The sequence below is a fragment of the Mastomys coucha genome, unplaced genomic scaffold (genome assembly GCF_008632895.1).
Source record: "Mastomys coucha isolate ucsf_1 unplaced genomic scaffold, UCSF_Mcou_1 pScaffold22, whole genome shotgun sequence".
NCBI classification, from domain to species: domain Eukaryota; kingdom Metazoa; phylum Chordata; class Mammalia; order Rodentia; family Muridae; genus Mastomys; species Mastomys coucha.
In genome coordinates this window covers 263,619,606-263,637,592 of record NW_022196905.1, presented here as the reverse complement: position 1 = coordinate 263,637,592, position 17,987 = coordinate 263,619,606, and the positions used below count along the sequence as shown (strand labels likewise).

The 17,987-nt window shown below is 46.3% G+C and overlaps 1 protein-coding gene across 2 annotated transcripts in view; it reads right to left on the bottom strand.

The window, feature by feature from the left end:
• Positions 1 to 11,618, bottom strand: part of Disc1 (DISC1 scaffold protein) — a 220,952-nt gene extending 209,334 nt beyond the window's left edge. For both annotated transcript variants that reach the window (XM_031341819.1, XM_031341820.1), the window contains exon 1: positions 11,323 to 11,618. In XM_031341819.1, the coding sequence (XP_031197679.1) occupies positions 11,323 to 11,377 (55 nt within the window). In that variant the 5' untranslated portion in view covers positions 11,378 to 11,618. The remainder of the gene's footprint in view (positions 1 to 11,322) is intronic.
• Between the last annotated feature and the right edge of the window lie 6,369 nt (positions 11,619 to 17,987).

Here is a 17,987-nt window from a genome sequence, read left to right as displayed (position 1 = left end):
TTTGTTCCCAGCATGCCCTCTGTGCCCTCTGATAAGAAAGGCTTGCCCTGTGATTCAGGAACTTTGATGTTTCCTGGTAGATAATCACTCTGGTGGGAGATGGGACGAGGGTGGAGAGTCAGCTTGGGGTGCTCTGTGTCCTGTACTGTGTTCCACTGTCTGAGGCTTGGGGTGCTCCCCACTGTGCTCCACCATCCCAGTGCTCCACTGTTAAAATCGTGACATCATGACAATGTGCTTTTTCTCTTCTGAAACACTCACACAGCTCCTTTCGAAACTGTTGTCACTTTGATTGATCTTAAACATACAATGTACATAAAAAGTATGCCAGTAACTGAAGGATTGTCAGGGTAAAGACCCTTAACTCATTAAGAAAGGAAACAAAGTCTAGAAGGCCAAATCCTCGGCACCAGCCCACAGCAAAGGGAGCCAGAGGAGAGCTAAGGCCATTGTGTTTCCTTAGAACCTTTGTCATCAGTCATCTTAGCCATCTTAAACATTCACATGCAATACATACATGAAATGATGTACTTAAGTTATCCCAAATCCCATCCAGAAAATATAAGTATTAGCTTAAAAGGGCAGAATGTGTCCATTTTCCCACTGAAATGACTGTTTAAGTCATGTATGCCCCTGGAAGGGCTATGACCACAGGCCAACATAAGAGATTCTGAGATTAAAACAAAACAAAAACAACCACATGACAGTTATGTAGATGACAACATCTTGTCACAATGTCAAAAAACTGACACAATGGGGAATGGGGTAAAATGGTTCAGCAGTGAAGAACACTTGCTGTCTACAAAATAGAACCTGAATTCACATCCCCAGCATGCACGCAACAGCAGCATGGTCCCACACTCTTCTGAAGCCCCAGAACAGAGGGGCACAGAGGCAGAGGAATAACTGGGGCTTGCTGGCTGCCAACCTAGAAAGAGCAAACACCAAACAAACATACTACAATGTCCAATGTCCAAAGGAATAAGCAGAAGAGGATTGTAGGCATAAATTTTTCTCAGCCTACTTTATAAGGGCTCAACCTCCCCTCTAGCCCACCACTCACCAGAGGTAATAGCAAAGAGAGGTTATGGATTCTGGGGAAATGAACCTGTTTAGAAATAGTTCGTTGGAGAGATTCCAACCTTCATTGTTCTCAGTCCAGTCTACTAACAAACACCAAACACAGCAGCTTCAGTCCCATCTATTTGACAGACATCACACACAAATCAGCAAGGGCAATTCAATCAGAAGATACCATGCCAACCTACCCAAGCCTGTAGAAGTGCAAGAAGCCACAGGAACCTCACAAGAAGTTCTTTGGAGAGTTCTCTCTATGAAGTCACCACAAGCAAAGCTCAGCAATGCAGTGTAAGGTGAAGCAATACATGTGTGTCGTCAGTGAAGACTAGCAAGATGGAACAAAGCGAACCAGTGCTCAGGCACCCACTGTCTGTGGGCTCGTATTTATATTCTTTCTAAACATCACGTGTCCTTTCATGTGTCTGCTTTAGCAAAACATTCTTTCACATGTCTGCCTTAGCGGAACATCCTTTCACCTATGTGTCCCAGCAAAATATCATTTGATATAACTGACTTTCCAAAGAAACCAGAAGTTTCCACTTCAGAGGATAGAGGGAATTCAACACCCTTCTATAGGCTCCACACACATGCACAAGTATATATATATCCAAATATACATGTGCATACACACATACATACACACACACATACACATGTACAAGCATATACGTCCAAATACACACACACACACACCTGTATCTTCCCTCCTTCCAAGATGGTCCCAAGAGAAAAGAGCCTATGACAGTCCTCCACCCCCATGCCACAGTAAAACATACAATAAGGAGGAGGCCAGAGGGCAGCTTTCAGTGCTTGGGGGGCCAGCTTATATAGACTTACTTAAGACTCTTGCAAAGAACACCAGTCTTGCTTAATTCTCCCCCTAGAAGGTCAGTCTTGAGGGACAGTGTGCTCCATCTTTAAATATGCTACCATGTGCAGTAGAGTATGCACCAGGCACCTCCAACCTTCCACTTGCAATATATTCTTATCATCTGCAATGCTCACTCCTGAGAAACACAAGACTGAAATGCTCCTCCTGCCAAAACCAATCCTTACAGTGCTTTAAATATGTTTAACAATTTATATTGGGATGCATTCATGGCTGTCCTTGGCTGCATGCTGCAGCCCAAGGGCCACAGGTTAGACACACCTACATAACAACAGGAGTCAAGTATGTATCCTTGAATACAGAACTGAATACAGAGGGAGTCATGGGAACAGTATTGTCTTTAGGAGGAGACATGATAAAACCGAGGGGTTAATAGAGATGAGGTAAACCCTTCACTGACTGTTTAAACTGAATGTGGATTGTCCATCCCAAGCACAGTGGTGGACTCTTCTGTCTTTGCACTCTGCCTGGCTGTGATACCAAGAACTACAGAAATATTAACAACAGCCAAATGTGCAAGATTACTCTTCAGAGGCCTTATGCCTACAAAGCAGCTTTCATTGTCCTAAGTTTCCAGTGAACTAGAGACAAGAGAAGCCAAATTTATATCTGTATGTTTCCTTAGCTGACCATTGGAAGGTCTTCTTCCCTGTTGCTACTTAAGTGAAGCGCTTTAATTACAAAGGCAACATATGTGCATGCACACACACATGCACATGCATGCTCTCACACACATGCAAACATATACATGCACACACAGACACATACATGCTTAAACACATACATGTACACACATATACACATGCACACATGCACACTCACTTGCACACATATACATACACACATACAAATGCATGTACACAGAGACACACACATGCACACAGACACATACAAATGCACACAATGCTCTCACACACATGCACACACATACATGCACACACAGACACATACATGCCTAAACATATACATATACACACATACATACATTCACACTCACACTCACATGCACACATATACATACACACATACATGCATATATACACACATGCATGCACACAAATGCATGTACACAGAGACACACATGCACACAGACACACATGTGCACACAATACTCTCACACACATGTACACACATACATTCACATACAGACACACATGTTTAAACACAAATATACACAAGCACACACACATACATGCACACACACATGCACACACTCACACACACATGCACACACATACATGCACAAACACACACATGCACACAATGCTCTCACACACATGTACACACATACATGCACACACAGACACACATGTTTAAACACAAATATACACAAGCACACACACATACATGCACACACATACATGCACAAACACGCACATGCACACAAATGCATGCACACTCAGACACACACATGTACACACACACGCACGTGTCCTGGGTTGATTCTGCCCGTTATCTCCTATCCATCCATTCACAAGTCAGGAGGGTAACAAGTGTGAGAGGGAATAGTTAGGTCTGAGTACCACAGAATAAAATTTTAACTCTGATTCCACAATCAGGACACAGTTTGCTCATTGCACTGTAAAAATCTCACCCTCTGGCCTCTGAAAGCAGCCATACTCTCCACAAAGCCACCCATCCACAAGCCTGTACTCTGACACTCACACATTTGTCTGCCTGAGTGAGCATGATCATGCTCATGATTAACATCAGTCCCAGATGCTATGATCCCAGACCTGAAGAGGGTATTCTGGCTTCCAGAGTAGAACCACTAGGCCAGCATAGTGTGACCAAGGAGACAGTAAATGCTCACAGCAGCTCAAACCTCGTTCCTCCAGGACATCAATCTCAGGAGGCCAGGGAAGGTCCCATGAATCATCTCACACAGCTTCCACCCCAGGAGAGACCCTCCATCACACTCACCCAAGCAAGGTGACACGCTCACAGCCTCTCAAGCTAGCCCACTCCATGAGAAAACAGCCACTACCAAGTGTTCCTCTAGTACAGCAGTTCTTAGCTATCCTGATGCTGTGACCTTTGAAACAGTTCCTCACGTTGTGGTGACCCCCAACCATAAAGTTATTTTTGTTGCTACTTCACTACTATAATTTTGCTATGTGTTATGAATTATAATATGAACATCTGTATTTTCAGATGGTCTTAGCTGACCCCGTCAAAGGGTCATTCAGCCCCCAAAGGGGTCACAACCCACAGATTGAGAACAACTGCTCTAAATGAAGCTGCAAGGCAAACTGATGCCTTCCGATCTGTGAGTCTAATTCTACTCAGATTGGAAATCAAGTAGATACTCAGTAAACGTTACATTGATGAACTAAGGATGAATAGAGGCATCCTTTGGTTTGGCCATGGTTTGGTTTTTGAGACAAGGTCCCACTCTATAGTCCAGGTTGGCCTTGAACTCAACAATCCTCCTGCTTCAGCCTTCCAAGTGCTGGGACAACTGTGACATTAGCAACCACACCCAGCTTCTTTAGTTGATAAACTACACAAAAGTAGGAATTAAGAACCTACATCTTGCTGGGCAGTTGTGGCTCATGCCTTTAATCCCAGCACTTGAGAGGCAGAGGCAGGCGGATTTCTGAGTTCGAGGCCAGCCTGGTCTACAGAGTGAGTTCCAGGACAGCCAGGGCTATACAGAGAAAGCCTGTCTCAAAAAACAAACAAAAACAAAAATAAAAACAAAAAAAAAACAAAAAAGAACCTACATCTTGCCAGGCAGTGGTGGTGAGTGCCTTTAATCCCAGCACTCAAGAAGCAGAGGCAGGCAAATCTTTGATGGACCCACAGCTGAAGTTAGTTATACACCTAGAGGTCCCTGAAAACTTAAGACTGCTCCCTACTGTGTACTCAGCCTGATTGTTTAATCTGCTTTTAGGAGAACAATTTAACGATCAGCCTTACTTGCCTTGGATTTCCCGTGTAATCAACTTTTACAACCTAAGCTAATGCATAGCTGTAATCTTAAGGCATGTGCTCTTCCATGCCCATGACCCAGATAATGCCTGAGTACCGTTTGCTGAAGGCAGCAAGTACAGAAGCTGAAAGCAGCCTTCTAAAGCGAACGCGCACTTATGAATATTGATTGATACACAGAGACGCTTATATTGTCTGTTGTGTGATACGGTTGGGATCAGGTGGAGCAAACGACTTAGTCCTTGAAAAACATACGGATTTCTGTAAAGCATGGCATCCCATCCTCATGAAACGCTTTCTGTGCTGTTCAATGGAGACCCCACAAAGTCCTCTGTTAGAAACAAACATACACGGGGACAGACACACAGACAGAGGGGTAGGAAGAAAAGAACGAGGAGGAAAAGGGGGAGAGAGATAGAGACAGACAGAGACAGAGAGATAGAGAGTGAGAGCAAGCGAGGGAGCGAGAGACAGACAGATTCCCAAGACGGCCTCCACGCAGGCACAGATTCAGACTTATAGACAGAGGACAAAGCTACAGGAAACATGCAGATGACAACTTGAATCTGGACTCATTCTTGGCTAAATGACTCTGAGGGTGAGTGCTTTTTATGTAATATCGATGCATTATTGGTGACTCAGAGTTAATCACTAATGCATCTAATATATGCAGCACGGCTACTACCTCTTCCCTGAATCAAATATCTAGATATATAGTTCTTAATGTGGGGTACAGTAGGGTACACCTGCACTCACTTAGTACCGTGACACCCAGGGACTGAGTCAGAAAGATCATGAGTTCAAGAGCAGGTTTGCTTACATAGAAAGATGATCACACTCACAGTTTCCCTTACACATACATACACACACATGTACACATACACACACTTGCATACACACACATACACACATACACATACACACACAAACACATGCACACACACACATATATACATACATACACACACACTTACACACACACAAATACATGTGCCACACACACACACACTTTTATCTGTAGCTGTACTTGTTAAATGAGAACATCATAGGCTTACCTACCAGGACACAAGAAGCTTAAATTCATGGAGTTTCTGTGTGTATGTGTGTATGTGTATTCGTGTGTATGTGTCTGTGTGTGTGTCTGTGTCTGTATTTTATGTATGTATGTATATATGTGTGTATGTGTGTATGTGTGTATGCATGTGTGTATGTGTCTGTGTGGGTGTGTATGTAGGTGTGTATATATATAGGGGTATAAAAATGGTCATGCATGTGTGTACAGGGCAAGCAGTTGACAACAGGTGACTATCACCTATTTTCTGAGACAGGGACTGGCCGAACAGGGAGCTCAGTGGTTCAACTAGGTGGCCTAGCCAGCGAGCACCAGAGACCCTCGTGTCACTTTGGCCTTACCAGTGCTGGAGTTACAAGGATGTACCGTTACATCTGGCTTTTTCTTTTTAACATACCTTCTGAGGAATCATACAAATGGCTTTGTGCAAATACAGTAAGTGCTTTACCAAATGAGCTATATCCCAACCCCACAGTTGAAAGCTCTGTTCAGCAGTGAGCTGGAGATTTCTGGCTACTACCATCGATGGACAGGGATCCCAAAGCTTGGAGGAAGCCGTGTCCATTTCCTGAGCTATGACAAAAGGCAAGTCACCAAAGGAGATGGCATTGAGAAGAGAGACTCTAGTGAGACCCTCACCACCTCCCAAAGTCAAATACCAAACATCCCACCCATAGGCAAGCTGGCTTCCCTGCCCTGCCCTCCTCTGCTTACTGAGAAAGCTGAGAGTTGGCTGCAAATCTGCCTCTGGCAGCAGCTAGGAGCTCTAACTCTGAACGAAGATGTCCATTCTGAATGACTAAAGTATCAGGTTTAGAAAGGATGCACAGAGGCCGTCCCCACGGTGCCACCAGAGTCAAGCCAAAGCAGCAGAGGACTCCTGAGAGCTGAAAGCCATCCCTACTAAAGGATGATAAGGGGCAAATGACCTCCAGAGGTGGTCCAGCCATGCTAGGAGAGGACCATTCCCAACCTAGGGTGGCTGCCCAAGACGTGTGGGTGGCATGGACTTGGGCAAGGTGGCATGGGAACAGAACATGTAACATCAATAATCATTGTTATAAAAGAAAGGATCTAATTCTTGTTGAGTATCCCTAGCCTAAAATGTCACCCAGTCTTACTATCTCTACACTAACATGGCTACTCCTAAGACCTTTTATTTTTAATATTTATTTTATTTTATGAATGTGAATACACTGTGGCTGTGTTCAGACACACCCAAAGAGGACATCGGGTCCCATTTGGTTGTGAGCCACCTCGTGGTTCTGTCGATGAACAGGGATCCCAAAGTTTGGAGGAAGCCATATCCATTTCCTGAGCTATGACAAAAGTCAAGTCACCAAAGGAGATGGCATCGAGAAGAGAATTGAACTCAGGACCTCTGGAAGAGCAGTCAGTGTTCTTAACCACTGAGCAATCTCTCCAGCCCCCTTGAGACCTTCTAAGTCAATGTTACCATTAGCTCTTTGTTCTAAATATCTAACGTCAAATTGAAACCACGGATCCTGACATCTACAATTGAATTCCTATTGGTTTCTTCATTCCAAATATTAAGATTGTTTTTAGGGACTGCTTTTAGGGACTGGCTCAGAAGTTAAGGAAATGCACTGATCTTCCTGGGGACCTGAATTCAGTTCCCAGCACCCAGTGAGGTAGCTTTGAACACCCTATAGCTCCAGTCCCATGGGATCTGGGGCTTTCTCCTACCTCCTTGAACATGTGCACACATACATGCATATACACACATTAACAATTGTTTTAATTAATTAATAACAATTATTTTTAACAAAGATGTTTTAATGAATACAGGAAACTGTCTTTTCCCCATATAAATATCTTCATGTTTGAGCAATGAGCAAGTTATCAGTCTCATCATTTAACAAAAGCAGTAATAGTGTGCCTCCCATCTTTGAAACACACATGAATTATGGATACAACAAAAACAGACTACAGGGATAGAGGCCTGTGCCTGTCTGCTCTGGTGAGCACATGGTTTTAGTGTTCAGTTTCTCTTGTTGAACTATATCTAGTTCAGAGGAACTAGAAATTCATTTTGTAACAGAGCCCCAGTCTGGGCTCACCTCTCTGAACCTTCCCTCCCCCTTCATCTCTGGTAGCACTGTGGTCCCCTCAGCCTGTCCTATGCTCCCTACTGCATCAAACCCCTTAAAACCCCTTACCAAAGAGGGAGGAAAATCAGCTCCAGTTTGCAAATTGAAAAACTGAGGCATCCCTGAGTCTAGGACACAAGTGCAGGAGACTCACTCATCAACCCTGTGTTTTCCAACTCCCATTTGCAAAAATGCCTTCATAGAACCCGGTTAAGGAGATAGGGAAGCTGGTGATTAGTGCCCCTTTCACAGATGGGTAAACTGAGACTCCAAGAGCTAAAAGAAGAGCCTCAGCCCTACAAAGTGACCATCTGACAAAAAAAAAAAAAAAATCTCCCCCTCAGAGACTACCTTTTCACTCAGCAAGTTCACATGTTAAGGTCAAGCATCCACTATACCGAACTTTGAGATTTGGACGAGTATCTCATAGTGCACTCTTTCAAAGTTTAATACCATGTTACTTAATAAATTCTTATAAGTCACTGTTCTTCTGAAAGAAGATACCACTAAATAGAGCCTTATGAAGTAAAGATAAGATTAAAGTGTTTCCAAAGTTCTTTCCGCAGGAGGTAGAGTGGATAGGGCTCAGTCTTCTTTGAGGGACTAGCCACTGGGAGTTTGGCCATGTTCCTGTGAGTGTCTGAGCAACACAAATTGAACTTGGTGGTGTTTGTTTGTTCGGGGGGGGGCCAGGAGGCGCAAGGGTGGGAGGGTGGACCTGGGAGGTATAGGAAGTGAGTGGGGCGGGCTGCATTCTATTTGTATGCAATTCCCAAATAATTCATAAAAATATTGCATTGGGAGAGGAAAGCGAAGTTCTTTCTGTGATTTCCTCTTACTTTTTTAGGGTCTACAATTATGAAAAATGCCAGCTAGACGGTTTCACTGAGTGCTAAAGTGCTTGCCTAGCACTGCACAAAGCCCTAGGTTTAATCCCTAGTACTGTTTGTAGGTAGGGAGGTGGGTAAGCAGATGGCTGGAGATAGATAGATAGATAGATAGATAGATAGATAGATAGATGATAGATAGATAGAAGATAGATAGATAATAGATAGATGGATAGATAGGTGATAGATAGGTGACAGATAGATAGGTGATTGATAGATAGATAGATGATAGATAGAAGATAGATAGATAATAGATAGATGGATAGATAGGTGATAGATAGGTGACAGATAGATAGGTGATTGATAGATAGATGATAGATAGATAGAAGCTAGATAGATAATAGATAGATGGATAGATAGGTGATAGATAGGTGACAGATAGGTGATAGATAGATGATAGATGATAAAGAGATGAAAGATAGATAGATGAAAGAAAGAAAGAAAGAAAGAAAGAGAGAGAGAGAGAGAGAGAGAGAGAGAGAGAGAGAGAGAGAGAGAGAAAGATGAAAAATAGGTATAAAAGGCAGAATTAGACCAGGTATCACCTTGACTAGACAAAGGTCCACTCTCGACCTGGGCTCCACCTGATGGCTTCCCTTCAGCCAGTGACTGGAGACACTTGCACCTAGTTTCTGAGCCCCAGTCCTTGTTTAACAACCAGGGCCACAGGCAGGTGACTCCAACCCTTGCCACATCCAAGGGAAGATGAGGATGGTCGAGACAGCCCCTCACAGGTGTGAGGAGGACCTCATCAGAGGGCAGAGGCAGGTGTGTGGCTCATGTGCTCTCTGCAAATTGGCACCTGCCATCTGCAGACTGTCACCAGCCCCAGCTCCAGATGTTCTGCTTCTCCATCCTAGGACAACACTCTCAGTGCCAAAGGTCCTAATTACAGCCCAGGTGCTTTCTCTTTCTTGTAAACAGAAGAGAAAACCAAGGCTTGGAGAGACGGCTCAGAAAGCAGGTTCCTCATCCAGGACTCTTTTGACTGTGGGCAGAGTCCTGGCTAAACCTCAACAGTCTCCACGTCAGATGCCAAATGTCTTTTCAAATATCCTGTAATTCAGACACTAACCAACTCACTGGCGTTCCTGTATTACCCACAATTATTTATGTCTTGCATGGTCAAAATAATACTTAAGGACCCGTGCAGAGTGGAGCGCACCTGTAATCCCAGCGCTCAGGAGGCCAGGGCTAGCAAACTGGAAGCCAGCCTGAGGTATGCAGTGGATGTAAGACTAGCCTAGGCAACTAAGAGATTTTTGAGAACTTGCTGTATCTCAGACATTTGCCCAAGGGTTTCACGTCTCACTACCGCATCAAACCCCTTAAAACCCCTTACCAAAGAGGGAGGAAAATCAGCTCCAGTTTGCAAATTGAAAAACTGAGGCATGCCTGAGTCTAGGACACAAGTGCAGGAGACTCACTCATCAACCCTGTGTTTTCCAACTCCCATTTGCAAAAATGCCTTCATAGAACCCGGTTAAGGAGATAGGGAAGCTGGTGATTAGTGCCCCTTTCACAGATGGGTAAACTGAGACTCCAAGAGCTAAAAGAAGAGCCTAAGTCCTTTGGCTTCTCTCCTTCAGCACGGCACGCCCAAACTCCAAAGCACAGTCTGGAGCAGGGCTCCGTGCTTGTGTTTTTGTTTTATTTTGTTTTGCAGATTGTTTTGTTTTGTTTTCCATTGTTCTGGTTTGATTTTGGTTTTTGAGATAGTCTCACTATTGTAGCCCAGGGTGTATTAGAAAGTCTCCGCAATCTCTCCCCGTGCTTGTAGTGGCGTGCACCATCACGTTCATTTCCTCGGTTTTCTGACAGTGAGTTGCTGAGGTCATTGTTGAAAACTGGCCACCCACTTAATTCGATGTCATCACCGGGGGTTGGTAGGTGGCCCAAACTGACAGGGGAAATGGAGTGGGTCCCTTCAGCCTGCGCTGCCCTGCGCGTCACAGTCCACACTCGGAAGTGGGCGGCGAGCAGCCCCACGGGAGGTGCGGGCTGCAGTTCCCACACCTCTCCCAACCTCGCCCTGCGTCCCCGCAGGGTCCGCGCCGGCCACTCGAGGGAGTCCCGGGACCGAGCCGCACTCGGGGGCCGCGGACGCCTGTGGGGGCATCGGGACCCAGCGGGGAAGGCGTGCGGGCGCGCCCTCCGCCGACTGCGCCTCAGGGCGGCCGGGCTCTCGGGGCGGGGACACGCTTGGACTGGAGCTGCAGTGGTAGCCGGAGACGCGATCCCCTTCACCCTGCACGCCCCGCTCACTGCCTCGGTTTCCCTCCCCTGAGCCGGGGTGCGCCCGGATCTCCCCAGGCCGCGCTCGCCCTCCTCCAGACCCCAGGGCCCTACCTGCGCCGTGGCTCGGACCGTGGATCGGCGCGCCCCGGGGACCCCCGCCCTGCATCGTGCGGCCGGCTGCGCCCCGGACGGTGACCGCGGTGATGGTTGTGGCGGCGGCCGCGGAGGCGGCGGGAAACGGGCAGGGGGCCGAGCCGAGGGCTGGCTCCTTCCTCCTGCCCAGGACCGCCGCTTCCTCTCCAGCCTCGGCCCCTCGCTCGTACGCGCGCGCCGCCCCTCGCGGCTCCCAGACCGCAGCGCGCAGAAAGTTTTGCTTTTCACTTGGAGGAAACCAAGGAGAGGGGAAGTGTGATGGGGCCGTGTGGCCAGGGACCGAAAGCTGAGCGCTTCCCAGACCCTAGGAGTGAAAAGCAGGGTGGACAAGAGAGGGACTTCTTCCTACCAAGTCGGGTGAAGCGGGAAGGAAAGTGACAGATGACAGGTTGGGGTAAAAAAGGGGGGAGCAGCTGTGAAAAATGACTTGAGAAACGCTGGCAGCTCAGAGCTGGCCAAGAGCACACAAGCCCTGGCCTGTGCCAAGCTCCTGGCAGCTGGCTCACCTCCATCATCCCTTCCCTTTGGCTGCTTCAGCTAAGCACCTGCCACAGGACAGTGGGTACAGAAAGTGCCCGTGAGGGGCCAGGCCCGTCATAACCTCGCCTCTGAACCCGGAGGCAAAAAATAAATCTACAAAACTAAACTGCGTGGGGTAGTCAGCCTGAGACCCGGAGGCCTGGCTGTGGGTGGAGCATGGGAGAGTTTCTGCAGGAAGGGAGGAACCTGTGAGCAGTAGAAGTGAGACAAGGCGTTGGAGAGGTGGGACAGGGCAGTTGCCTCTTACCAGGAACCCTCGGGTAAGCACGGTGGATGCGGCTGAAGTTGAGAAAGACATGAGCAGACAGAGTCTGGATTTAGTGCAGTGGATAACAGGGTTGAAAAGGGCCCTGTCTGTGTTGGTGTCCTAATTAGCTTTACAGTGTGACACAGCCTAGGGCCGTGCGAAAAGAGAGCGTTAGTCCATGATTGCCTAGATCAGATTGGCCTGGAAGAAAGGTCTTGACAGTTAACTGGCCTTCAAAAGCCTAGCCCACTGTGGGCGGCACCATTACCCAGGTTTTGAACTACCCAAGAAAACTAGCTGAGCTGAAGCTGGTCTATGAGCCAGCGGCAAACAGCGTCCTCTGTAGTTCTTGCTATGCCTGCTTGGCAGTGAAGTGAGTTCTTGGTTGGAGGTTAATGCTGTGTGCTATAGCAAGCAGGCCTGCCTTAGGTTCCTGCCTTGGCTCCCCTCAGTGGTGACCTGCGATCTGAAGGGGTAAGTTTAAAATTAACCCTCTCCTCCCCAAGAGGTATTCCATAGTAAATACAGTTGAATTGGCCACCCTGCCATAGAACACTCTCAGGTATATCTGACTCACACGCAAGGATAGCTAGGAATACCTCTGAATATAATGACATAAACTGTCTTAAAAACAGGGGCTGGAAAGCTGGCCCAACAGTTAAGAGCACATGCCATTCTTACAGAGGATCAGAATTCAGTGTCACAGCATCTATCCTGAGAAGCTCACTGCTATCTGTCGTCTCAGCTCCAGAGAGGACTGATCAGACACCCTCTTCTGGCCATCCCTGTCGCCACCCCCCCCACACACACACACAGAGACACACACATACATACATAAAATGAAAGCCTCTTCTGGCCATCACTGTCGCTCCCCCCATACACACACAGACAGACAGACAGACAGACAGACAGACAGACAGACAGACGCATACACAAAATGAAAATAAATGTTTTAAAACTTACAATATTATTGGATTTTAAAAACTCGGTTGCCACTTTGTCCGTGAGGCCTGGGCAAATGCAGGCTCACAGATGCTCGCATATAAAAGATAGTTTTGTCTTCTGTAAGTGCTCACTAGGAGGTGACCTCAGAGAGGGTGGCATGTTCTGAGGATAGCCCCAGCCTCTTTCTCCAGTTGCCCTGTTATTACCCCCCATGGATTCGTGAACATGGTGGCCAGGGCAGGTAGGGATGGATGTGACATGTGGGCTCTGCAAACTAGATCTCTATTCATCCAAGCCCACCCAACCAAGCCACAGTGCCTTGTCCTGCCAGCAGGCAAGACCAACACAGAGTCACCAACATAGCACTGCTCCCTGGTGGTCAGCCAGCTTCCTGGTGGCTGCTTCTTTACCTTAACGACTTCCATCAGCAAAGGGGCAGAGCTGTGACCTTTATGTTCTCTCATAGGACATTCATGCTAAATCCCATGACCCTTGGTTCAGGCCTTGTAACCCCAGCACTTGAGAGACTTACTGCCACAAGTTCAAGGCCAGCCTGGACTACATTTCTTTGTGTGTTTTTAAATACGTTAACTCGTTGAGAGAGCATGAATATCTGAGTCCTTGCAGAGATCCTTGTCCACCATCATGGTGTGCCACACTCCGCTGCTCCCAGAATGCGACCATTACAGTAGGGCACAGTGGAGACGGGCCACACTCACGGCACTCCCTATCATGATGACATTGGTAGACAGTAGGATGCCCTTCTGGAGTCTCCATTACAGCCCCGGGAAAGTACAGTACTTGGAAGGGTCATTTATATGTTCTGGAAATCATCATCCAGTGTTACAGGCTGGATTCTTGGGTCCAGGAGTTGTGATCCACTCCTGTTCACCTTTGAGGATCCACCGGCAACATGTGAGCATCCTATCTCACACTCTCATGACCTGACAGCCAGTGTTGTGATGTTCCCCTCCCAATGATGGGTGACACTGTATTAATTAAGGTTCTTAACTGCAACTCACCACAACTAGTACAATCTAAGTCACGCACAAGGAATTCTGCTGAGGATCCACAAAGTTCACAGAGGCAGGAGGCAGGATTAGGCTGGCGCTCTGCAAAGGCCCGAACCAGCCTAAGGAAGCCAGAGGCCCCAGCATCCATGCTGCTTTTCTGGTAACTCCTGCTTCTCCTTACTCCTGGCCTCGCAGGTTTCTAATCCAGCCACACAGAGACCCACTTAGAGCCAACTCCAAAGCTCCATGAATGAGATCCCCTTGGGCCAAGTGGAAGTCAGAGCCCACAATTCATGCCTCCATGGTACCTAGGCACAGGGGTGAGGGCCCTCTGTGAGCAGGACCGCCATCCCAAAATGCATCTACACTAAATGTCATGGTGAGGACCAGCTTCCTACTTGCAAGCAAACAAGGGACGCCTGTAGTTCTGTCTGCTTTTGACTCTCGTTCTGGAGGCTGAGGTGTGTTAATGTCTCCACATAAAGGCTTACTGAGCACACAACAAGGAGATCGATGCTCTATCAATCATTTAAATACTGCTGGGAAGCTTCTTTCTCTTCTTCATGGGAGCACAGATAAGGCAGCCTTAAAGAACTGGCTGATATGGAAAGCCACAGCCCAGAGTCTGTATCATCGTTGGCCAAACCTATGGATGCTTGGTGTATAGACATTGTCTATCCACACACCATATTTGCGTGAACTATGCATATTAAAATCTATGGTGTGCCTCCACAGCCAGAAGCCAGGAGCTCAGAGGACAAAATGTAAAACTCTTTTCCAAGTCAATGAATTTTGAAAATTGTGTTTGAGAATACAGGACTTTCTTAGGCGCTATTAGATAACAGGTTGCCCCCTTGCTGAGCACCTCCTCCTACGAGCCAGGGACAGCTTGCTCTACCGGGATTAAGCTTGTTGTATTTGTTTCACCTTTACAGACAACTGGGGCAGGGGCCTAGAGCTTGCTGGGGATCTTATAAGAGGCACAGCCGTATGTGTGGCCGGAGAGTAGGGACTAGAGAAAGAAGAACCCAAAAGAGCATATGAAGGGAGCCAGCTGACATTAGAAGGCCTGTCCCCCACCTACACACCATGCGGCAAACAGAGTATGTGCCGACAATATGACATGTGAGCCACCACACAGAAAGCATGGCCTAGGAACGGTTGTGAGCATCATGGCTGATGCGCTTTTCTTCAGTTTGTTCCCATGTTCCCGTTTTCACAGGTGTGCTTTCCTCTGTTTCTTTTCATTCATCCATTCATTTGTTTTGGGGGTGTCAGGGCATCAAGGCACGTACATGCTACAACATGCATGTGGAGGTCAGAGAACAACTCTCAGGAGACAGAAATCTTCTTTTTTCCTTTTTTTTTTTTTAAAAAAAAAAGACTTATTTATTTATTATATGTAAATACACTGTAGCTGTCTTCAGACGCCCCAGAAGAGGACATCAGATTTCATTACAGATGGTTGTGAGCCACCATGTGGTTGCTGGGATTGCTCAGAACCCTTGGAAGAGCAGTCAGTGCTCTTAACCGCTGGCTGAGCCATCTCTCCAGTCCCTAGATCTCTTCTTCTAGATGAGGTTCAGGTCATTGGGCAGGTGCTGTTACCAACCGCCTGCCTCTTGGGCGCAAACCATCTCTACTTCTCCCGGTTTGTCTCTGGTGCAGCCCTTTGCCCTAAAGCACAGGCACCTGGAAACTCCAGCACGTGCCCCTGGATTCAGATCAGTCACTGTAACCCAGAACTTCAGACCCAGGCAATCAGGCTGCAGAAGGTAGGAGCCCAGCTGGCAGGATGCACTGTCTGAGCTAGACAATGACATGTATTTGCTTCTCTACAGTGAGACCTATAAGCTATACATCAGTCATGTATATCCTGCATTTTCCTACACAGCATCCCCTCTCCCTAGCTATGTCCCACCGTGGATGGGAGGAGACAAGGTGGGTGGTGAGAGCCAGGCCTGACAGGTGATAAATTCACTTTCCTCCTGGGGTCTAAACTCTTTGAGAAGCCTCTTGCCCTCTTCATCCAGACAGCCTCCAGGTGAAGCCTGTAAAAGTGTGCGAGCTAAATTGGGATTGTTATCAGAGGCAGATTTATTATCCCTCAAGGATCCTATGCATCCTCGGTCCAGCAAGACAGATAGCCCGGGGCATTCCCAGCTCACTGCCCGGCTGGTGTAAGAAAGCTCCTCACAGAGAACAATGGCAAAGACCTAGACAATTCTGGGAAATTTAATCATCTAAAGGAGATCGTTTCTTTTTTAAAAAATAAAATAAAATAAACTTGAATGAGTTGGAGAGGAGTCATCTGTCCTCAACCCAGGGAACAACATAGACCAAACCAAACCAAACAAAACAAAACAAAAACAATAATCACTTTAAATGTATCCTTACTTACTCTTTCTCATTTGTATGTAGTACCCTTTACCATAATTGTCAGAAATTAAACCCCTTCAAAACTTTCTCTAGCTGAATTTAGGGGGTGGTTTGGTTAGGAATTTTAAAGCAGTATCCTACCTTATTAACCCAGGCTGGCTTACATCTCATTATGCCTCCCAAGGTGGCCTTGAACTTAAAGCAATTCTCCTGCCTCAGCAAACCAAGCACAAAAACTCCCGATTTGTACTTTTAAGGTTTTTGCTTTTTTTTTTTTTTTTTTTTTTTTTTTTTTTTTTTTTTCTTCTTCTTTTCTACCTGCAGTGCTGGGGTCAAATGTATGTGTGTGGTACATGTGAGAGTATGTGTATGTATATGTGTGTATGTGGGGGGGTATATATGTGCATGTGTGAGTGTATGGGGGTTGGTGTATGTGTATATGTGTGTGCACGTGTGAGTGTATCTGTGTATGTGTGGGGTATATATGTGTATTATATGTATGTGTGTGTGTGTGTAATTTTTTACATTTATTTAGCTGTAGGGTTGAGCCTGTGTGCTATAGAACTAATGTGGAGAGGAGGTAAATTTGCCAGGGGTTGAGTTCAGGTCATCATATTTATATAGTGACATTTTTTAAGGAATTCTGGGATTTTGATTTTTAAAAAAAAAAAACACAAATATTATAAAAATGTGCTTTCATTTGAATCCCAGTTGTAGGAAGTGCAGCCTCTGTAACAGCGGACCATAATCTGCCTCATGCACTAACAGAAGCATGGATGTGCTAGCTGCAGATAGCTTCTGCAATTGTGTGGTGTTTGGAATTCTGGGAACTTTACAGAGGATACAAAAATGCTAGGTCCCTGAGAGGTGTGGTCGGAGGTTATTGGTGATCTACAGGGGTGGTTGAGATTTGTTAGTAGCTATGGTCAAGGAAAAAACAAAAGGAAGGAAATTAGATTCAGGGATTTTCCTAATCCCTCTCTCCCTCTGTCCTTGTTTCTCTCCTACCCAGTGTTAGGAGTGAAACCAGGCGGTGGGGCAGGGATAAAGGAAGGGAAAAGAAGAACCCACAAAGTAGGAAAGACCAGCTATAGACTTGGAAGACTTGAACAGCAACTGACTGACTACTAAGCCATTTCACCAGCCCCTTCTATCATTATATAGGATTCTTTAAAGTTTTTAATGTTTAAACGAATATTATAGTATTATCACATGAGACTAATAGAACAAAAACATGGGGGTTTTTGTTTAGTTTGGTTTTGGTTTTTGGTGGTGGTGGTGGTGGTGATGGTGGTGGTGGTTTTGTTCTGTTTTGTTTTTCTTCTGTGTAGCCCGGTCTGTCCTGGAACTCCCTCTGTAGATGAGGCTCAGAGATTCCCCTGCCTGCCTCCCAAGCACAGGGATTAAATGCCCAGCCCTAGAAAGTGAAGGGACACAGTTGGGGAAAACTGGAACTGACCCTCTGCTAGTTCACATACTCAGTGCAGGTTTTTTATCTG